General features: G+C 34.2%; 1 protein-coding gene and 2 pseudogenes across 3 annotated transcripts; 1 reads left to right on the top strand and 2 right to left on the bottom strand.

The window, feature by feature from the left end:
- The first annotated feature begins 1,372 nt into the window (after positions 1-1,372).
- LOC143575579 (sucrose synthase 7-like) lies at positions 1,373-6,378 on the top strand (annotated as a pseudogene). The gene is made up of 12 exons (XR_013142794.1): positions 1,373-1,964; positions 2,420-2,574; positions 2,665-2,857; positions 2,953-3,070; positions 3,426-3,738; positions 3,928-4,101; positions 4,186-4,302; positions 4,408-4,574; positions 4,669-4,893; positions 4,985-5,551; positions 5,631-5,769; positions 5,865-6,378. The product of XR_013142794.1 is annotated as a sucrose synthase 7-like (transcript).
- Positions 6,379-6,720: 342 nt separating this feature from the next.
- On the bottom strand, positions 6,721-15,550 carry LOC143575590 (uncharacterized). Its single transcript, XM_077059920.1, has 10 exons — positions 15,178-15,550; positions 13,028-13,130; positions 9,690-9,914; positions 9,208-9,279; positions 8,978-9,061; positions 8,481-8,519; positions 8,114-8,218; positions 7,882-8,047; positions 6,888-6,997; positions 6,721-6,807 (listed from the first exon to the last, which is right to left on the bottom strand). Exons 1-10 carry the CDS (start codon positions 15,261-15,263, stop codon positions 6,721-6,723), a joined length of 1,077 nt encoding a protein of 358 aa, XP_076916035.1. The 5' UTR covers positions 15,264-15,550.
- Positions 15,551-19,324: 3,774 nt separating this feature from the next.
- LOC143575595 (NAC domain-containing protein 86-like) lies at positions 19,325-23,953 on the bottom strand (annotated as a pseudogene). Its single transcript, XR_013142797.1, has 5 exons — positions 23,652-23,953; positions 22,294-22,571; positions 21,876-22,196; positions 20,862-21,314; positions 19,325-20,157 (listed from the first exon to the last, which is right to left on the bottom strand). The product of XR_013142797.1 is annotated as an NAC domain-containing protein 86-like (transcript).
- Positions 23,954-24,455: the final 502 nt, after the last annotated feature.

Below are 24,455 nucleotides of genomic sequence, written 5' to 3'. Positions count from 1 at the left end.
CGCTTATATCTAATCATCAATAGTAGTTGTGTCATTTGTGTTACTAATCTGGTTAGCTTTGATTGTGTTAGAAGTGTCACACTCGGGCTTACTATTTATGCTAAACATTTCATGTTCGATCTTTTAAAAGTTATAATAAATTACTTTTGCAAAGAGAACACGATATAAGATGTAAAATTGAGATGCAACACCTGTTAATGGATGGGGTCATACATGTTTGCAATAGTGCCAACAAGGAAACTCACCCCCACCAAAAAAATAAGTCACATACGTCATACTAATCCAACTTTTACACCTTAAAACTATTTGAGCTGGAAATTGTGTGTTCGTCATTTAGAGGACCACGGCATCACCTAAGAAAATGCAAAATCACGGTATCACCTAACATTTTAATGGATACAGTTCGGTCTACGAAAGTGTATTCACATGCGCTTCTTAACCTGGATGTGGCACTACCGTAGTACAGTGCATGGTCTTGCACGACCCAAGCTTCTTGTTGACTTGGGTGGTGCGTGACCATACACGTGGCAAGCATGGACATGCTTTGGGGTTTTCTCATGAGAAGGATGCGCGATCACGTAGATGTCTTCTTTGATGGGAGCGTGGCCATGCATGTTTTCTTGACATTTCCGAATTTCATTGTTTAAGTCTTTTTTTTGGCTCTTTTCATTCGAAACGTACATTTATTCAAAATGAACGATTTAAGTAGCGTTTCCAACGATGATGCCCTAAAAAGTAAACGGGGGGGGGGGGGGGCGTTAAATGTGGATGATAAATACTCCGTATGTATAATTTAGTGCATTTACAAAAGTAACTAACAAAGCGGCCCAACAGTAGACTGATCCAAGCCCAACCCAATAAAATCAAGACCAGTTGGTTCAGGCCTTGATTTCGTATTTTAAATTCAGAACAGTTCATTTTGGTTTATAATCCAAACACACTTATTTTTTCATTTTTTGAACAAAACAAGTATCCAACAAACTTAATAATCTATTACATAGATGTGGTCCTGTGGAATGCTAATTTGTGAGAAAAAAGGAATTAGAATCATTAGTTATATATACATGTATAGCTCATATTACAAACAAAACAAATTAATTTTCAAGTTTTTAAGCACATAATCTAGACAAATTTATGCAAAAAAAAATAAAAAACACGGACTGAAAATTATGGTCATCTTAAAATAACAAATATACAATAAGAATATGCTTTTTCTTTTGTTTATTAATGTTTATTTGATTAAATGATATTTGTTTAATAATAAATATAAAAAATTTTGTAATTTTGTCAATTTTTAAAGAGGAAATTTTAGTAATTTTCTCCTTATTATCCAATAAACTACTCCATAGACTACCCCATAGTATGGGATGGGTTATGACAAAATCACTTGACAACGTTATGTTGGTCGTTTCAAAAGAAATGTAGAAAGCAAGATTCAATAATAAGAGCAGGTTATGTCCTCCCTAGGAAATTAAGAATCAAACTTGTCTTCCACAAAGAAAATTCCTTTCTTTTAAAAAATAACTCCACTTTTTGTTTAACTCTCATCTTACATTTCTGAAAACTAGAAGCAAAGCAATCTTTTCAATATCAATCAATCAATCTAAAAATTAACTTTGCCTATAAATCTCACAAACTTCCTAAGAATGAAATAAAATCAAGCATTCGCTTGTTTCGTGACTTGTGTGCTTAGATTCTTTAACATCTAAAAAAATCATCATATCATGGCGGCTTCTCCAAGTTCGATTTTGAAACGGTCTGAATCAGTAGTAGAAGCCATGCCGGAAGCTTTGAGGCAGAGCCGCTATCATATGAAAAATTGCTTTAAAAAATATATAGAAAAGGGAAAGCGGATGATGAAACTCCACCATTTGATGCAAGAAATGGAGACCGTCATCAAGGACAAAGATGAAAAGGCTCAGCTCTTAGAAGGCCTACTTGGTTTCATCTTGTGCACAACCCAGGTCTATAACGTCTTTATATCTATCTGTTCCTACACACATAGGGGAGCGCTCTACGCAAAACATTAAATATTGTGAGAACCATTTTTAATATTAATTATTATTCTTTCAATCTTAAGGCTTTTAAAATAAAATAAAATGATTGAAATTTAATGTTTGTGCGTTGAGCTCTTCTTAAATTAATATAGTACGAGCAAAATCTTTTATGTACATGTGTAGGTCACGTGTGATTAATATGATCTACACATGTGTATGTGATGGTTAAATAATTAATAACATATGAAGATATTATTAGAAAATATTCACAGGCATTCTTATGTAAAACAACAAAATTAAAAATATGAACCATTGATAAAAAAATTAAAATATTATGTTATAAGCCTCAACCTACATTGTTATATAAATTTGTACCGGACTATTTAAAAGAAGAGATGGTTTGACCCACTTTAATCTCACAGGAAGCAGCAGTGGTTCCTCCTTCTATAGCCTTTGCTGTGAGGCCAAACCCGGGATTCTGGGAGTTTGTTAAAGTCAACTCTAATGATCTATCGGTTGAGGGGATCACCGCTAAAGATTACTTGAAGTTCAAGGAAATGATTGTCGACGAGACATGGTATGTATGCAACATTTTGAAGTCATGGTTTCCCGAATCTGTGGTTGAAAACTGATATAATTAAATGCTATCAATGTTCCAATCTTTCAGGGCTAATGACGAAAATGCATCGGAGATAGACTTTGGAGCAATGGACTTCAACTTGCCTACCATGAGCTTATCTTCTTCCATTGGAAATGGAATTAACTACACATCAAAGTTTATTACTTCTAACCTTTATTCTCAATCTGACAGCCAACAGCTGCTTGTCGATTACCTGCTTTCGTTAAATCATCAAGGAGAAGTATGAATTATGAAACGAGTTTCATTCTATAACATTTTACAAAAAATAACAGATTTTTACTTCGTTTTGTAAATTTTAAAATCATATGTGTGCAGAAACTTATGATAAATGACACTCTAAACACATTTCAAAACTTCAAGTGGCTCTAATAGTAGCTCACGCCTCCGTTTCTTCATTGCCGAAAGACACACCATATCAAAGCTTTGAGCTTAGGTAACATTTGAATATTCTTTTAGATAAGTGGGTGGTTTAGGATTCTAAAAAGTGCTTTTAGATGTTTTCTTTAAAGTTCTAGGCAGTTTGCAACCATCACAAGCGAACTTATGAAGGCTATTGAAAATATAGTTTGGAGTTCGCTGGCGTGGTATGCAAACTGTGCACCAAACTCTATGGAGTTTGCTTGCTACCCCAAAGAACTTGCCGAGTTCGCTTGCAGGGGTATCGAAAAAGTACATGAATTTTCAAAAGAATGCCTAGAAATACTTACACCTGAATCCTAAACCACCTAGCTGGTAATCCAATTTAATTTATACTACCAAAAACTAAGACATATGATCTATTTATACAGATTTAAAGAATGGGGGTTTGAGAAGGGATGGGGAGATACCGCAGAAAGGGTGCTTGAGACCCTTCGGTTTCTATTGGAGGTTCTTCAAGCACCCGACCCCACAAACCTGGAGGCTTTTTTTAGCAGGGTTCCAAACATATTCAACGTTGTTTTATTCTCGATCCATGGTTATTTAGGCCAATCCAATGTTCTTGGCTTGCCTGATACCGGAGGCCAGGTAGTTTATGTTTTGGATCAAGTTGTGGCTATGGAAGAGGAATTGCTCCGTAGGATTAAGCAGCAAGGACTCAGCTTCAAGCCTCAGATTCTTGTGGTGAGTAAATGATTTGTTTTCTTATTTTTGGCAAATTCTATTTTGATAATCCAAACTGTAATATATTCACATATGAATAGGTCAATAAGTTGTAATTTGGATTACTAAATCCCAACACGCCTTCAACTTTTGATCGAAACGTATTTGATATTCTACTCACTGCTTGCATTTTTTGATTTAAACAATTAGGTGATTAGACTTCTTCCTGATGCCAAAGAGACCAAGTGTAACCAAGAGTTGGAACCAGTTCTCAACACAAATCATTCACACATTGTAAGAGTACCATTTAGGACCGAAAAAGGCATTCTTCGTAAATGGGTGTCTCGGTTTGATATCTATCCATACCTTGAAAATTTTGCTCAGGCATGCTCCTTTAAACTCGCTTTGTGTTCGTGTTTGTGTTCATAGATTTTATGGGATATTAATTACTGAAACTGAAACTATTAGGATGCAAGTGCAAAAATCGTCGAAATGATGGAAGGGAAACCCGATCTTATCATTGGAAACTATACTGATGGAAATCTGGTGGCATCTCTCATGGCTAACAAACTTGGAACCACATTGGTATGCGAATATGCGATGATCATCTTCAGGATGTTAACAGGAAACAATATAAATTTTCTATACATAAATTATCAAACTGATAGATACTTTTTCTCGAATTTATAGGGAATAATTGCACACGCTTTAGAGAAGACAAAATACGAAGATTCAGACATGAAATGGAAGCAGTTGGACCCAAAATATCACTTTTCATGTCAATTCACAGCTGATATGATTGAAATGAATTCAGCAGATTTCATCATCACCAGTACTTTCCAAGAAATTGCTGGAAGGTTTGATAATTAATATCAAAAATCAAAATACACAACCGCGTTATTTATTGTTTGTCATTTTTTATTGTATAAATTTTTAATGTTATGTTTTCAGTAAAGATAGACCTGGACAGTATGAAAGCCATGAAGCATTTACACTTCCAGGCTTATATAGAGTTGTTTCTGGCATCAATGTGTTTGATCCAAAATTCAACATTGCTTCACCAGGAGCCGATCAGACCGTTTATTTTCCTTACACTGAAAAACCGAAACGATTCACTACTTTTCAACCAGCCATAGAGGAATTACTCTTTAGTAAAGCAGAAAACAACGAACACATGTGAGATCGATAAATATTGTTAATTATATTATTCTATTAATTTGTGTTACGCGTGTTTGATTAACTTGTTGACATCTATGCTATTTGACAGTGGATATTTAGAAGACAAGAATAAACCAATCATCTTCTCAATGGCAAGGCTTGACATGGTGAAGAACATCACGGGACTAACCGAATGGTTTGGAGAGAACACGAGGCTAAGGAGCTTGGTTAATCTTGTTGTTGTGGCGGGTTTTTTTGATCCTTCAAAATCGAAAGATAGAGAAGAAAAGGCAGAAATAAAGAAAATGCATATGTTGATTGAGAAATACCAACTAAAAGGTCAAATAAGATGGATAGCAGCCCAAACTGATAAAAACAGGAACAGCGAGCTTTACCGTTGCGTTGCTGATACAAAGGGGGCATTTGTGCAACCGGCTTTATATGAAGCATTCGGGCTCACGGTTATTGAGGCAATGAACTGTGGGTTACCAACTTTTGCAACCAATCAAGGTGGTCCAGCTGAGATCATTGTTGACGGTGTTTCTGGGTTCCAGATTGATCCTAATTATGGGGATGAGTCCAGCAATAAGATTGCTGATTTCTTCCAGAAATGCAAAGAAGATCCTGGATACTGGAGCAAAATTTCAGAAGACGGTTTGAAGCGTATATACGAATGGTAATCAAATATTGAGCGTTGACGCATATACTAGCTGAAATTAAACATTGTAAGTTAAGAGTTGTTTCTGATTTTTCAGCTACACATGGAAGATTTATGCAAATAAAGTGTTGAATATGGGAAACATTTACGCATTTTGGAAGCAGTTAAACAAGGAGCAGAAAGAAGCGAAACAAAGATATATTGAACTATTTTACAATCTACATTACAAGAACTTGGTATATATCATTTGATTTATTTTCATTAAGTAACACCGATTTAATAATTGAAAGAAAGGTTTATAAGTCTCTTTTTTATAATATGAATGTCGCAGATTAGGACTGTGCCCATTGTTAGTGATGAAGTTAACCCTGCACCGGTGTCAAAGGGAAAAATGGCAACACAGCCTTCACAAAGGCAAGTCATCTAAACATTTTTTTAACAAGTAGCCATATACATTTTTCTTGAAATTTGGTATACGACTAATTGATGAAATCGTTTTTCTTTTCTTTTTTCTAATAGACGCACACAATCCACGTTGCAAAGGTAAATCAGAAACCAGTATTTAATGAAAACAGATTTGAAATGACAGACTAAGCTCTAAAAGTGTTAACTCTTGCTTTATTTCGGCTGTTTGGAGCTTAAAGGATTGATCGATGGTAATGCACCTCAGTTCAAGACGTGACAACATAACCTTTGATCATCATCCAAGACTATGTGAATTCATAACAAAGCAATTCGTGTACATGAAATACATAATTAAAGAAAATAACATTATTGTAATTAAAAATGCCTATGAACTGTCTTTGAGTGAGAGCTAACATGTATTAGAAGAACAGAATTAAAGAAATTCAAATTCATGGTCTATGTTGTGTTATAATCTAATTTGCATTCTTAACCCCAACTTAGATTGAATTATCTCAAAAAAGTTAAAACCGTCTATTTGTGTGTGCGGGGATGTTTTCTACAGGCGAAGAAACAAGATGGGAGACACACGAAAGATCAACAATTCTATATTCTATGTGACAGATTACATAAATAAATTTAAAACGTACAAATTTGTCTTTTGTACGTATTTTGTGGGTTGAAATAAATTACTATATTCAAGTTCCCTCAATTGTTATGAAAATAAGCAATAAGGTAACATATACTTAAATACAATTATAAATCATTTAAATAAAAAATGTTTTCTAAGCGCATGTTATTATAGTTGGCTCCATTGCCGTGAAAGTATCACGAGTGCAGTTTTCAGGACCAAGGCTTACCGGTGGTTCTCCCTGCATTTTAGTATACATAAAGAGACACTATTAGTTCAAATACAAAACCATATCATTCTGTAAGAATGAATTTAAAGTACCTTTAGGAGGTTTCTAAAGTATGTAGTTGTATAATTTCCTGACGGAAAGAGAACTTCTATTAGGTCCGCGAGTACTAGTTGTGGTTGGGACACTGCTCCATCAAACCAATCTAGAAAACAAAATGATGAGAATATTAATCCAATTTGCAGAGTTCACTAAGTGATTATTCATGTAACAGCCAGAATGGGAATGCCCTCTATGGGTACAAGGTTTGAAGTTGGGACGGGTCAAAATTTGGCCGGCGATGGAGTGGGACGGTGTTCCCATCCATTCCCTCTCTCCATCTGGATTCCGTTCACAAAATTCCATCCTGCTCAAGACCATTTTGCTTGTCAGGATGAAATTATCTGAAGGGGGTTAGGATGGGAACACATGATGGACGGGAATATTGATCCACCCCATCAGTTCAAGCCAAATTTTGATCCTGTTCCGATTCCCATTGTGTACTCTAATTGGAGTGGATCGGTAGTGCTTGTTTAAAAACATGTATATTGGGTTTTTGGAAAGCGGGTAAGTACTTGAGCTTTATTCTTAGAGCATAGGCAACGTGATGCCTTTATAGATCAGGCCACGTCACAACTTTCCGTCAATTAGCCTAGGGACCTCACAAAGCCCACCCTCTCCCTTCACAAACGGTCCATGACCGCTCGCTATGTCTTCCTCTCACCTCTCTTCTCTCTTCCACCTAATCATTTGTGAGGGTCCGTGAGGTTCAACAGGCTTGCGTTACTAATGGTTTTATATGCGTATTTTGGGAGGAAATTTTTTGTGGTTCAAAATTACAAGTTTAACCGTAGCATGATTTCAAGAAACTCATCATGTTTTTCTTCTTATAATTGTATGTATAAGCTTAAGCTGGTTAGTTCATAAGGAAGCTGAAACACCCACGTTGATTGTTTATAAGATCAATCATTATGTTTAATTAACTTATAGCTAGTTAATAGACATAATTCTTAATCAGCCAGCACTTAATTAAGCTCCAGTAGAACATACCAAGAGCCAGATCAGTGGAAAGGCGTTTATCGTGTCTCCACACACTTGGAAATGAAAGAAAACCAAAACAAGATTTATCTTCTATGTTGAGGTGTTGCAGAAACAAGGTTGCGTTGTAGCCAAACGGGTCTGAAGTTACTGTTCCATCAATCACTACATCGACAGTCTAAATAACAAGGAGTGTGAGTATAAGTTTGAGGATGAATTTGAATAAAAAATGAGTGGCCCTTACACATAAGATGGCTTGAAGTTGTTCCAAGTCTTCAATAGAAGATGTATTGTAGGTCATTTTGTTTATGGAATCATCCAAGTTCTCTCCACCTGCATCTTCTATATACTGTTGTACGAGTACCAAAAATTTTATTACTTTCACCTTGTTAGTATTTCAATTCTGATATAATATTTCTTTCCTAAATATTAATAAAATTTTGGAAAGAAAAGGAACAGGACAAATAAATGGAGTTCATCTAGATTTCTAGCATATTATAATTTGCAGCTTCATCAAATAATTGCATTTTCTAGTTACATGAGTGCTCTCTTAGTTGCTACTAATCAAATTATATACTTATTCTTCTGATATTTAATTTGCAATAGCATACCTTTAGCTTGTATGCTTCGTCTGTGAAAGTCCAAACTCCCTGCACCAAGAGAAAGATGCAGATGCAGATATAAGGTTTATCTTTTTTAAACATTCATCCGCTCCCAAAGTCATTAGTGCATCGACCAACATTACAAAAACGAAATGGAAGAGGATAATGAAAATCGAAGAGGTCAACATATTTCGTAAACATTGAAAATGACTTCATATATAATTGTGAGCTTTAGCAAGAAACCAAAAAGGTCTAACATTTTTATCAAGGTAAGTAACATGTGCGATATGCATACGGTCGATGGCTCATTCTTTTTGGGACCCCACCATGTACAATTTTTTTTTAATTTGTTAATTTGTGGGCCCTGGAGATTTGGGGCCTAAAGCCCTAGCTGGCTAGCTTTATTTCTCTCCCCTTTGATCGACCACCCCTTCATATGGCGAGATGCATATGAGTCACATATGTCGGGAGTCTAATGACAATAAAAAGTTTTTAGGCATACGTACATCATAAAACTCCATCCAGGCCACTACTGGTTTGAGGTTTTTGCCTGCTGCAGAATTAACCAAGCACATGTAATTGCCTTTCACCTGCATAACCAAAATCATCAGCAGTCATGCGTGAAATGTAACTAGCACGCCACTCATAATCAATGGCATTTGTGCGAATCTTTTCAATCAATGGTTATATATTTGAGGTAACTAATATTAAGAAAATCAAACCATGCTACACTTACTGCATCGTAAATTTCATTTGCTCGCACTTCCTCGTTTGCGAAAATTCCCAGGTACTTGATCCACTCTGCCCTCTAACAACTCAACGATCAACCATCATGATATGTTAAATTGAGACGTAGAATCTAGAGTGGAAAATATATATGGTCCGTATGGAATTGGGATTTGAAAGTGATTATATATATATACACACACCGGGTTGTAGGGAGATAGTGTTTGAGGTATATTTTTTTTTTGTTAATAATTAAGATTATTTAAGGATCTACAAGTAATGTGATTGTAACACTCTAAATGATCACAATTAGCTTTAGTTTGGGCAAGTTCAAAAGTGATAAATAATTAAATTAATCAAGATGGGATACATTATAGTTTCACACTGAAACCTGATTATGTGCAAAGATCAACAAATTAATCATATAATCACTTTCAAAACGCAATATCAAATGCCCCCCCCCCCCCCCTAAAAGATATAGTAGGGAAGTACTTGGAGAGGAGCTTGCTCGTCCGTGGGAACAAAAGTAATGTAATTGCACGATTCAGTATCTTGATAATCGTTGTTGCCGATGAAATGTGCAGCATACTCAGAAAAATGTTGTGGCTCACTGTTGTTAAGCATTTGAAGTTCTCCCTCATTGTATAGTTTAAGTAGACATGGAGACGCTACCTTTTCTGATGTAATGCCTTTCATGGTCGGCATGAGTCCTAGAAGCTGTTCATGTTTTGGCAATTCAATAGTTAAACTATTGGAATATAATGATTTCGATCCTTTGGATGCTATTATTAGTTGTGTTTTCAATTTGTGTTTTAGTTGTGTCTTTTCTCAAGGATATTTAAATGTTGTAGGCCACATTTAATACCAACAAATTAGAGACAAATTTCAAAAAACAAAATAAAAAAATAGCCCTAATTTTGTTACAGTGACGATTTTTCGTTGGAAAATAGTTGTTAGCTCTCCAACAAAATTCCAACAAAAGAAAATACATTTATCAATTATGTTTATTATTTTTCGTTGAAAAACTGCTGAAAAACATAATTAATATAATTATTTGTGTTATTTATAGTATTATACTTTTTTAATTTTATTTGGAAGATATAACAAATTAGAAAAATAAATAAATAAAACAAGTTTTGTTGGAAAGGAACTTTTCACAAAAATACTTTTGTAGCAATTTTGTAGGAAAAATTGTTGGTAAAATATTAGAAATGATTTTTCCAACATTTGTTTTTTCTATACGGCTTTTTGTAGGAAAATTGTTAAGAGAATGGGTTTTCAACGAAAATCGCCGTAAAGAAATAACATTATTTTAGTAGTGGAAAATCTAAGACATGCTTATTAGGCCTGGGGCTTAGGCCAACAAATTAACAGGCCGAGGTAAGTTTAATCGGTCTATCTTGTTATCAAGTAAACAAGGGTTAGAAATATTTGTTTGTTATCTTTCACCAATTTAATTCGATCCCATAGAATATCGATCACTAAGATAAAACTACAAGCTCACTAAGTTCAAGATAATGGCACTACTTAAGTACTATTTTTAATGTACTACGTACCTAATACAAAACACTTATGACATAACACGTACAATATATATTCATACAATCGTGTATGTGATCATACTTATAAACTATTAAATGATGGCAAATCGTTACTCGTCATGCTATTGTTACTAAGCATGATTGGTATATGTTCATTAAATATTTAAGGAAGATCATTTAGTATTTCATTAATATAAACATTTAACTGGTTAAAACTTAACAAAATATGCATTAGCCATTAACATCTTGACATGTGACATGCGCGAAGCATCAAGTGTAAATTAATGAGTTAAGGGCCAATAAAACTGAGTTTCAGAGCTAGTTACACAGAGGGATGAGATCCTTAGGTGAAATTCGCAACAAAATCTTAGTACGTATAACACAGGCATGTTAGTGCGAGATTTGTCAGCATATTAGTGTGAATTTCCCCGGAGGGTATATATAAAATTACAAATCACCAAAATAGTTATAGTTTTATAACGTACATACACTATTAAAAATCTTTTAATTTCATAATAAATGTTTTATGTTAATTGTTTTCTAGTTTATCATTATTTCTAAGAAAATTGGTTTTAAACCATCCCAATTACAATAGAAACTCTATAAAATAATACACTTAAGACCACCAAATTTTATTAATTAAAAGAGTTATTAATTAATCAATAAATTAATAATTATTAATTTATATATTAATTCATATTTTATTAATTTATAGTAGAATACTTAGTTTACAAACACCTTTCAAGCTCCCACTTAATTATTGTATATAGTGCATGTATATCAAATGAACGACCCAATTTAAAAATAAACCTTCAATCTCCCACCTTATTATGCTTCTTGTGTTCAATGTATCACTTTATAGACATTAAAAATATTTTCTATATAAATACAAGATCAAAATAGGTTAACACAAACACCAGAAGTTATTACCATGCTAAGGAAAATTAGAGACGATATTCAAGGGGAAATTGATTTCAACAAAAAACAAAAGACAATTGAGTCATTTTTCAAGAAACCTTCATAAATCATTTATGTAATATGCTAAATATAAGAAATTATTAATTTATATTTTATACGGGTCTAAAAAAATTATCAAAAATGTATTATCTTATAATTTTAGCGAATTATTAATTTAGCACCATATCCCCGAGTTGGGACTGACAAAAAATATTATCTTAGAGAGTTTATTAAATGATCGAGTATTAATTTATCGAGTTTCTACCGTATGATTATTAGCAAATAACAGTTCCAAATTAACACTTGGCTGGTGGCAGCCCCAACTAAAGATGTACGTCAACGGTCTGCAGCTAACAAAACCTACCACCATTAGTTACAGGTCGCAGGAAAAACGTTTTTTGCCGGAAAACTCAATTTTTTCGACCCAAACCTCTTTGTAACATTAGATTAGACCTCTATGAACATATTTCTAGTAAAAGCCCAAGTTATTGAGCCCGTCGGAACCCTTGAACCATTGTCTGAGTCAATTGGTGGTGTTTGTGTGGTGGTGGTAATAGGTCGGTGGTGAGTCAGTTGGCGGTCGTGTTCAGGGTTGAGGTTTTCGACGAAAAATGTGGGTTTTCGACCAAAACGTTTTTCCAGTAACCTGCAACTAACGACGTTAGTCGTAGATCATTGTAAATAAATACACCTTTAGTTGAGTCTGCCACTAGCCAAGTGTTAAGTTAAAACTTTGCCAATAAAACATAGTTAGGATTATTTAAAATCAATTTTCCTTATTTCTAATTATTTGTAATGTTGTGGCGCAAGGTTGCCCCCTGTTGCCTAATATATAGTCAGGTGTATTATTGGATTAATATTTTACTATAGTAAATTAGAAGTCAATAGCGATATGTTAAATGTGACCAAAATGAAAAAAGTCAACAGGCTTTCTTCTGTTTTCATGGGCATTGCTTCTAAGTTTGAAATGCTAATCGCGATTGTCATATGCATCAAATCAGTAACCGATTCTATTTGTATATGGAGATTGATAAGACTTACAAACAAACGCATAACCTCACCTCGAAGAAAGACACTGCATGAATCCAAAAGAAAACATAGATATGAATATTTATGGGATATCTTATACGTATGTAATAAACATTGAATCATTAATCCAAATGTTATCTTTTAGTATTCGCAGCGAACAAATGAATCATGCTATATGATTTAGTATTTTGGTATGTCCGTATGTGTAATATAATTCATACACAAGATCGTGTATATATATAGGCTAACTAATTCAGTTTCAAAATTAATAAGTAAAGCATGAAGGTATAACAAAAAATGAACCTGGAAAATAACTAACATCCATTGAGAAGTTCGATATTGGGATGACAAATGATTTGATTCTTGGGGTGCAATATTTGGTCTTTGGTGCCATCTTTGAGTTATTCTGCACCATCATAACAAATTAATTATATCAGAATCCAACATTTTCATTTACGCTTATATAAAATATTCCAATCACGAATGTGTTGGTATCCGGATTCGAAATTGGAGGTCTACTAAAGCATTCAGAAATTGAAGAAAGACATAATTTTTCTAATTTTTCATTCGTAAAGAAAAACATGAAACGTACTTGCAAAACTAATTGATAGAAAGTACCCACTACGCACTTTAATTCAAAGCAAAACCATAATAGAACAACAATTGCAAGCACTACTCCACGTTTTCTTTTTTGGGGTGGGGTGGGGGGAGGTTTGGGGGTATTTGTGTTCACACACACTTTCTTGTAATAAACTCTTAAGTTTTAAGAGGAATATATGGTTGCTTACTATACAATCACTAATGCATAAAATTTTAAAATTGTAGGAAGAGTATGGTCTTTTGTTTTTAGGGATATTGGTTTTTAATATTTCCAACTTTCATCAACCGGCATATAACACTCTTAACTTTTGATTTTTTACCAATCACTTCCAACTTTCATTATATTTTATGGCACTCCCGAGCTTAATGTACACTAACTTTATTAGTTTTCTTAATGATGTGACATTTTTTATTATAAAAATTAGGTTGTGGATCCATATCATCTTTTTCTTCAACATAAAACCTCAACAACCTCCGTTACCACCACCACCACCCAACTAACACCACCAGCGGCCAATCACCCTACCTTAGTCACCTTATGTGATCGGTGCAACATAAAAAAACAGAAGTTCCTCCACAATGTCCATCTCCTCAACAACTTCCGACGAATTGGACTTGTTGCGTCCTCCGTCTCCACCCTCAACGTTTCTGCCAAGCTTGTCTCGCGTCTAGGAACGCTTGCCGCCAAAAGACGTTGTCTTCCGCTACAAATGCTCCTCATTCTCTCACCATAGTTGTGTCTCTTCCGCGCTTGCCAGAACAATCACGTCATCTTGCAATCAGTCGCCTTGTGTGTCGTGCCTGAAACCTAATTTACTTGTTTTAAAACTGAATCAAGTGGAAAACAGTAGCTAAAACCCTAACACGGCTAGCTGCGACGAAGATAGTATCGATGATGTAAGCCAATAATTTGTGACATGCAATATCAAAATGCGAAACTCGTAATATATTTATGGTAAGTTAAATATTAAAGTGGCAGGAAAATCCGGATACGAGACGAGAGCTTCGATGCACGCATTTAGCTACAACGGGATGGAGATCTTCTAGAATTTTTTTGTTTGGTTATAAATAGGGAATACTAGTCATATGTATGTGTGTGTTTTTATGTTGTAAATCACCCACCCAAAGGGGAGCTCACATTGGGTGGGGTCGGTTTGTTTATTAATATATCAAATATTTTACCGATAACAAGTTCGTTCACTATCTTTTATATTATCTTTATATTTGTGTTCGGTCGTTTGATTTATCGCACCCGTCTCGAACGCTTATTAAGAAGAAAATCTGTTCATTTGTCGGATCACAATGGAGGCGTAGCGGAGGTCTAAGGACGTTGCGTATACAATTAAGCGAGCAAGGGAAACTTTAGATCTTGTGGTGAAGTTAATGGAAAAGGAATATAGCAAAGTGCCTGTCTCAACACGCTGATATCGGTCATGGGCACGAGTCCCGTTGTGGACAAGTATTGGTATAGTTTAGAAGTAATTTTAGAGTGTGTGGCTCTGTCGTTAAAAAATACAATTAAATAATGTTTTAAAAGATTCAATTGAGATGATTATAAAAGCGCATATCTCAACACGTTGTTTAGATTATTTTTGTTACACTAATGTGTGCTTTTAATGCTAATAGTTTCCGAACTTTTTTAAAGCTGTTTACTACAATTTCTTTTGGACTTTATTCGATATTCCTAGGATCCAAACAATGGTCTTTTTTTGTAATTAGTAGCGATTTTCTACTATTATTATTCAGATGTAAATCACGGTTTTAACATTTAGTGCGCCTTATATATGATTTAAAACAATTCAAGTTCAATCTGTCTAACAAATGATTAAATGGCGATCAGCGGTGATAGGTACCTGGATGAGAAGATAGCTCTTGTCATCGAGGTCGTTTTTGATGACTTTGAAGGTACTGCCATAATACAAATGAAAGTAAGTAGCATCTTCTAGCTTTGACATGTTACCGACTGCGACGGCAGCACCCTCTACAATCCCTCCGCCAATGATAAGCAAAAGACCGCCCAGTGCGGATAAAAGAAATTTCATACACAGTAACATTTTGTGTGTAAGAAGCTCGGGTACAAATAGAGATATAATAGAGATATAAAGAATAATGTTGAAAGAAGAAGACTTTAGAATTATTGAAATGCTCAATCAAACTTATAAAAAGGGTTAATTATTTCGTGCAGAGATTGGCATTTTGTGAATGTGCATATATAATAAGTATATTTTTGCATCAGCCAAAGGCAAAGGCAAAGTGAAGTGGGTGACTTATAGAGTTAGTGTATAACTTACTCCTGATCTGTCAATTTTTACAATTTTATATAAATAAATAAATATGTCTGTGTGGATATTCAGGCTTTGTCTTTATATTTTATACTCTTGTTTGTTTTTTAAATTTTACATCTCATATTCTCTTTCACGTTCTTTAAAACAAATATCCATGCATCCAACCACTCCAAAATAAAGAAATGCAATGTACTCGCGCCGACTTATTAGGCAATATATATTATACAATCATATGCAAGATTTTTTAAAATTATTATGAATAAAGTTGAGCATAATTATTTTGAACAGGTTCTAAATCAAAATAGTTGCATTGGATTTTCGTAGTATTCATATTTCCTTAATTAAGGTATATATATTATGAGACAGCTGGTGGCGTGATTTTGGTACACCATCTAGCTACTATTTCTGGATCACTGGCGGATCCAGAGTTTTTGTCAGTGGGGGTAAAAAAAAATGGACCCGTCAAAACAGCTAATAATAGACCAGTCAAAACAAGCCAAATAATGATAATTTATTCGATTAATTATGTTAAAGTTAACCACAATCTAAAGCGATAAACTAATGCATCTATAACATATATATATATAGAGAGAGAGAGAGAGAGAGAGAGAACAAACCAACTAAAACACATAAATCATGTAACATAATTAGGTTCGTGTAACAACTACACAAAGATTCTGAGTGGGCAATTATATCTAGCTACTCATTACTAGTAAAAGCATCAATCTTAATTTAGAAAAATAACAAACGTAGTTCTTAAAGTAGAAAATAAAACTAAAAGCAAATATCATCCTTAAATTTAAAAATCATTTGTATATATAAGATTTAAGAAAAATCAGTATAGATAAACAATGCATTAAGAAAAAAATAATTAAATAACCCGTTTGCAATTGGATAATTCCTTCTAATCAAAGTTACTATTTTGTGGGTTTCCTTTTATTTAACTAAATTTGAACTTCTTGGGGGGCATGTAAGACATTTCTTTGGGAACATCATGAATTAGTCAGCATAATATATCCTTACTGGGCTTGGTTCAGTGGGGGACTATACCCCCCCCCCCCCCCCCTCAACTATACATCAATCCGCCTATGTTCTGGATACTATGCACCTATCAAATCGTATGACCTATAATACGAACTCTATCACTTTGGTGTTTCTCTATTGACATATGATTCGTATGACACCATATGACCTATATCTATGTAGAATGATACGAGCCATATGTCATTATACTGGTTGTACTATGTTGACATTCAGATTCATGCAAGATTTGATACTTGATGTTGGATGACAAGTCACTCATTATGTGTCACAGATAAGGTTTTTTCTAAATATGTATGCAAGATAAGGTTTTCCCTAACATTTGTGTCCGATACGGTTTTCCTTAATATACTTGCCAGAAAGCTTGCTAAATAAAGGACTATATGTTTTCTACATTCCTTCATCATTTCTCTTACATTGCACCATCTTCAGTAAACATATTATCAATTCTAATGGGAAAAAAGAAAAGAAAAAAAAGGAAAGAAAAAACCTAGTAAGCATGTCATGTCTTGACAAAAAAAAATAAAAAAGGAAATGACCAGAATAGCCATATTGAGCACCCCGTTTCTGATAAGAGCCATCACTTTCACAAAATCCTAAAAATAGCCATCCAAACCATCAATGACGACGGTTCTTCATCAGCCGCCAATGCTTTAAGACTGCCAACCGACGAAACTCGTTGACCTATAAAATCTTGTCACATGTCAACATATTATGTCGGTATGACAGAACTCGTTAAACAACCGTTGGATCCGGAAAAACTGATATGGATGAACTGCCATCGATCTTCTACCTCTCAAGCCCTCAACTTCCATCTCCATCTTTCTTATTTCTCCACAAAATCAACAAGATATATAGTGTAAAATGCTTAGTTTTTAAAGGTGAACACAACCATAATGTTTGTTTTGCACGTATCACCTGTTGTTGAGAAATCAGGGCAACAATTTTCAATTTGGAGATTTTTTATTTCGAGTTCATAGAGTGAAATTGAACACTATGAATGTGTTCTTCTCGTAAAACTAAGCGATTTACATTATGGATTTACTTGGTTTTGTGAAAAAATAAGAAAGATGGAGGTTGGTTATGGATGTTTAAAGTTAGAGAAGTAGGAAATGACAGCTCCATCGGATCCAATAACAGTTCCGTCGAATTTGACGGTTCTTTAATGAGTTTTGACGAATACATTAACAGTTCTCTCAGACACATTAATCGTTTCATCGTATTCCTCTAATTCTGTCAGATCCATTACCAATTCGTCATCTTCTAATTATGTCGGATCCATTAAAGTAAAACATCGACGGCTGATGAAGAATCGTCGCTTGTTACGGTTTTGATGGCTATGTTGGGGATTTTATAAAAGTGATGTCTATTATTGGAAATGGGGTAGTCAATATGGCTATTTGAGGGATTTTCCTAAAAAACAAAATATTAACCTAAAGCATGACACTTTTAACAAAATATCAATTTCAATTGGTGGAAAACTAGAACAAAGAGTACCACAGTTGGATGTTATAGGAGCTCCCCGGGGGTGTTATCTACTTTCAAGTTTCATCATTCTCAAGCTGGTTATCGCAGAGTTGTACGATATAGTTAAATCGGAGAGGTTATGAGTTATCACTGGCCCAGTTTGGAGTTATGATGGGCTTATACATGGAGACCAAGACTAGGACTGATTTCTAGCCAGATTGATGACATGTATAAGGTCTAGATTATATATAAATTATATAAACATTTCTTACACTTTAAATAGTTTTTGGTTTACTTTTTATTATTGAATGTTACTCTTAATTGTTTCGTGTTTCTTACATGTGCCGAAAATTTAACGTAGAAATCGAAATTAAAAAGAAGCAGGTAAGCTTGCGCGTGAATTAATCTAAGAAACAACTAAGCAACCAGCTTAAATATATTTCTTTTTAAATTAATCGTAACTTTCTTTGTGATTGCTTTCTTTTCTAGACTATGAATTTCTAAACACCGGTTATCACTCGGGTAGGAACAATTCCAAGCATGATTTGACTTTCGGGTTGAATTTTGTAGTGAATTTTAGTAAAGTTTGATATTGGTTCCTATTAATGAATGTTTGTGCATCCTTTTAATCAAACGCTCTACTGATCAACCATATTGGAAAAAGTGAAATTCACAAGCCTACACAGTATAACACAAGTCCCACCTCCGGTTCGATATGGATTTGACTATTATGACGGGCCAGTTTCCTTGACCCCTACTAGTCAACCTTATTTGAGCCGGATGAAGAGATAGAGGATCTAACAAGCCATGAAACAGGTAAGTACTCTAGGAACATTCCTAGCTCGGCTGATTAAAAATATAAGATTTTTAAATGTCAGGTCGATCACTCAAGAATAAAGAAGATCGTATCGGTGGAAAGAGTACAAAGAGTAATCATCGATCATCATAATCATTAAAATGATTTATTGAATTTAAAGATCAGTATATGTACAAGTATCTATACAAATGATGTAGACCTGCTATCTATATACTACCGAAACATTCACTTAGAAATTACAAAATTCGCCTCAATTGTTCACATAATATCATGTCCATTTTGTTACTACGTACGTGGTTTCTCAAGTATTTGTTGTGGGTAATATTATATTATAATGTGACTACTACAAAACGTTAAAAGAAAATTACAATATTAAAAATCGACCAGAGATTAAATTCAGGAAACCTTAGTTTTCTCGTTTTTTTATAAGTAAACAACTCACTTTTGTATGGTTACAAACAATAAATGTAAAAAAATTAAAAAAATAATAATAATAAACCTTGTAACTAGTAATTATGATGTACCCAAATGGTAGAAAATGCCAAAGCCAAGGTCACACATGGCCATAACACCTTGTCCAAAACCACATTTGATATGCTCCACCCTTCATCTTCATCTTCATCTTCTTGATCTTCATGCTCTATATGAATATTCCTGTTGCAAGATGAATCATCGTCATCTTTGAACTTCATATAACCATAATAATTTGATTCCTCAAGAAAAAAGCAGCATATCCACATAAGGGAAACCAAGTTGACAAAAGGGCTCACTGTCTTTTTGATGGTTATCTTAGATGGTTTAAAACATGGTAATATTTCGTACTCATCGTATATAACTCGCATGTTAGGCTTTGGTCCGCCATCAGGATTCATTCCCGGGTTTAGTTGGACCTTTACGGTTTGAGAAGGGACGATCTGGTGAAAGAAAGTTTTTGAAACTTTTCGGGTCGACACAATCCCGTGACTGAGTTTGGTTTTCTCGTAAATTTGAAAGTTTGGAATTGTGGTGGTGTCTTCAGTGTTCTCCAAGTTATTGTAAATGCTGCTTTCTGCTGCAACTGTTTTTAAAGTTCTTAGTGAAATGGGTTGTTCTAGCTATGAGAATGAAGATGTGTATGGCGTAGCTTCTAAGGCTTAGCGATTTGTACCTTGAATCTCTTGCTCTTCCCTCTTAAAAGTTGGTATGTTATCCACCAGAACGGTCTTGTAATCGTCCCAAACAGTCTGTAAATTAATCACAAGAAAATTAGTCTATGTTTTATCTATAACTTTATGGTTAAAAACATAGGGGAAAGTTAACGTACAAATGAAATTAACGTGTTAAACGTGAGAATCAAGTAGAGTAATTATATATACAAGTAGAGTAATTATATAATTACACCATAGAGTAATTATCTATGGTGTAATTACATAATTACTCTACTTGTATATATAATTACTCTACTTGATTCTCACGTTTAGCATGTTAATTTTATTTGTATTTGATCCAAACCCTAAAACCATAGATGTAACTTAAAATTGATGAGTTAATAAACATTTTTAGCAAGACGGTTCGCTACATGGTAACATGGCAACTGCAAGCGAAATCGGCAAGTTCGATTTGCTGGCAAGCAAACTCCATAGAGTTTCATGGAAAATTGTAAGCGACTGCTTAATTAGTTTGTCGAAAACTCTATGAAGTTCGCTTGTCACCCAAGCGAACTTACGTAGTTGCTTGACACACCAGAGAAAAAACTTGCATGAGTTTGCTTGTAGAGGTAACGAAGTTCCTAAAAGTGCAAGAGCTTTCACAAAAACGCCTAAAGGTACTCCACTGACTCTTAAACCACCCACTAATCCAAAACAAAATACGATAAAGCGCGCTAATGCTTCCTTCTAATTTTTAAAAATATAATAATATGAACTATAGTAAAAGAATAGATCATTACCATCTCAAGATCCTTGTTAGACATACCAACCCATCTCAAATTCTCAACCATTCTATCAGTTCTGTGATGTTCATCATCTGCACCAGCAACGACGATGGACCTAATATTCTGATCATCTCCCACGAACCTAAATGAGCCCACATCTAGCATTTGATTGTTTCCACTATTATCAGCTAGAAATGAGAAATCATCTTCATGATGACCCGAATAGCCTCCACCCCAAGTGTTTTGATTGTTCATATCATGTGAAACTTGACCGACCGAAAGGATTTCCTGCAAAATATCCTGCTGAGGACTAGTCGAGGTTGTAAACTCTTGCATGCTTCCACTTGTCTGTGGCATGTTCATCAAATCCACATAGCTGGTAGCACCTTGTTGTGGGAGATCTTGAATCTGTAATGGCGTCATTGATAAACTTTGTTGCATACTTGCACATTCTAATGTTATACCAACCTGAAAATATATTATGGCAAAAGTTAATAACATATTGACATAGTTTGCTTGCATGGGTAGAATCATGATGTATTAAACTCAAATATTCCCAAATTTGTAGAATATCGGGTTTTTTTTCGAGACGAAAAGAATAAACAACGAGAATACTGATATATTCAAGAACGAATTGATAAATGGAAAACGAAAATGCACACTAAAACACGAAATATGGATATCTTTCACTATTACAATTATCTTGGAGGAAATATGACTCAAAAACTTATCTTACACATAGATCGTGTCTCTTTTTTATGAAACTCTAACCTGGTATCGCCTATTTATAATGTTAAATCGGATTTAGCTAAAAATAACCCTTAATTATAACCCAGCTAACTTGGTCATTAAGTAAACCATTTAACAACTAATATTATAATTATTTTTTCTCATTTTGTGTATTATCAGAACATTTGGTAGAACGTATCTAGCATTTTTATCACTTCCGTCCTGCTTCAGAAATTAGAAGAAAGATAAAACATGCATATGTGCGCATTAATTCAGGTGAATGATCGAATAGCATTGTACCTTGGGTGGGGGATAATAAGCATTAATCCCACAGTTAGTGAAACATGGATTTGAGAAAGTATATGCTTCTTCTGTTTGGTACTGCATCCATCTCCCGTCACTTGTTTCACTCGACACATATGGAGATTGATGGTTAATATTATATGAAGATGAAGCCATGTGTGCTGGAGCATTGCCTGTCTCCGTATCTTGATCACCTGCCCTTCCTCCCTCCGAATAAAGGTCCATACTTGATGAGTTAGCACTTATCGTGCCGCCTTTAGTCTTTGGATCATTCAAACTCTTCTTAAACACGCGGCAAAGCGAATAAGCATCCTGCAACTTTTAGAACCCAAAAAGAGGCATATATACAACGCGTTAATCATGATAAACTTCAACACGTTGTCATTCTCAAGTAAGTTATTATGAGAAAGTTCACCTTGAGCCCAGATTCGCTTTCGCATTCACGCTCATCAAGGCGGTACTCGTGCATAACCCAATCGCTTCTTGCACCATGTGGCGCTCTCCCTCTATAGTACACTAGGGTTTTCTTCATCCCCACTACCCGTGATTGCGAACTAACATTCCTGTCCTTACCCGTAGCCTTCCAATACCCGCCTTTGGTGGCTCGGTTTGTCCTTGATCCGTTGGGGTATTTACGGTCTCTTGGACTAAAGAAGTACCACTCTAGATCTTTGTTTGGCAATAGTGATTTCCCTGTAGATGAATTTCATTAAAAATGTTATGTTCTTCCTATTATAGCCGTATTAGATATGTTATGTATCTTCCATTATTATTCTTATGATATCACTAAGTTTATTGATTAGCTAGTTTTTTTATTTATTTATGACTTTAAATATTTGGATAGGTAGCTTGATTACTATCTTGTAACACCTTATGATTAAAGAGGTGAATTATCATTTGATCAGTAAATGAAAAACCCTGATTAACATGTACATCTCTAACCTAGTTGTTTTTAGTAAGAGTAAAATTAAAGATATATGGACGTACAATCTTTTTATGAAATATGAAAACACGGATGAACTCAATTAATTCTATAATAAAGTAATCAGGAGTTAGATTTGCTGACAGAAGATTATAGAAGAAAGGAAAAGCTGGTAATCATATCAATCTTTGAAAGAACATATAAGCGTAGTCGAGTTCTTTCCTCTTTAATTTGCTTTTTGACTTCAATCTTGTCAGCTAATTACTAAAATTTGTTCTTATACGAGTTAAAAAGAAGTTGGAACACCTTAATCGCCTTTAATTATCAACTTTTCTTCATTAAGTAACAACCGTCATCATGATCTTGCGCTCAGTTTTTTTATCTTAAAAGTTTCAATCATATTTGACTGGTCTTGTGTATATATCTTCGTGTTGTAACAGATTACATGACATAAAATCTTGAATCAAAACTAAAATAAAGAGTTTTATGTTGAACCTTTTTTTATGGTTAATATAGTCTTAACCAAGAACAAGGTCAGAAACATGCGTAAAGAACATTGGAGAACCTTTATTTTTTTGCTTTCACCAACAAAAAAATTGACATGTAATCGAAAGGATATAAATGACACATAACCTGTTCATGATCATGCTCATACTGTTTTATATGATTTTTTTCTTTAGAATTTTTATGATACATATATATGTAAAAGATTGTTAAAATTAATACACCATATAATCATTAAGGTAGAGTATTTTTTTGTGTATATATTGTTGTAATAGAATATTTTGTGATACTTACATAAATCAGAAAGCAACCGGCCTAAAACTATATCAATATGACAAAAAATATACCTGGTAAATCCCACGGTTCGCACTTGTAGAGATCAACTTCAGGGATGACTTCGAGTTCGATTTTACGTCCATTTATTTTTCGCTTTAGATAGTAAGCGACAAGCTCTTCATCGGTGGGATGAAAACGGAAGCCGGGAGGCAATGAAACTGGTGCCATTTATGTATATATTTGACAGTCTATGGTATATTGTTACTAGAATTCTGAACTCTTGATCTTCTTGTCCCTAGAAAAGCATGTTTATGAAGTTTTATTATATAAAATCAGTCATTTAGAATTCTTAGCAATATAACATATATACATGCATATGCATGTGTGTGTATGTATATATTATATATAGAGAGAGAGGAGATGGATACCTTAGAACAGGATGATCTAAAGGGAGATATGACCAGGAGGAAAGAAGGAAGGAAAGATGGTGCTGTTTGGGGGGTTTTGATAGGAGAAGAAAAAGAGAAGGTGAGAGAAAGCAAATGGGGTAGGGAACACTTTTATCTTTAAATAAATTTGTTTTTTCATTACCTTGATTCTTTATTTCATTTGTGAGTCTTCTCAGTTGAGTCAGTCCACATTGTATGATGTATTTGCATCATTTTAGGTTACTTTATAAAAAGATATGAATCATGTTATAATATTAATAAAAGCCGTTGTCTCGTTTGAATGATCCAAAACGATGGATCAAGTAACCTATGATTGGTTCCAACTTTAAAATATGTGTCTAGTAGAATATATATATAGAGAGAGAGAACTATTCTCTGATATATGTAGAATGTTATAATACAATAATCACACAATTTATTTTGTTC

Source organism: Bidens hawaiensis, unplaced genomic scaffold (assembly GCF_021521415.1).
Source record: "Bidens hawaiensis isolate Kalapana, Puna unplaced genomic scaffold, B.hawaiensis_p1.1 tig00027544_1, whole genome shotgun sequence".
Lineage (NCBI taxonomy): Eukaryota > Viridiplantae > Streptophyta > Magnoliopsida > Asterales > Asteraceae > Bidens > Bidens hawaiensis.
Note: the sequence above shows the minus strand (reverse complement) of the source record. Positions and strands in the feature narration are given on the sequence as shown.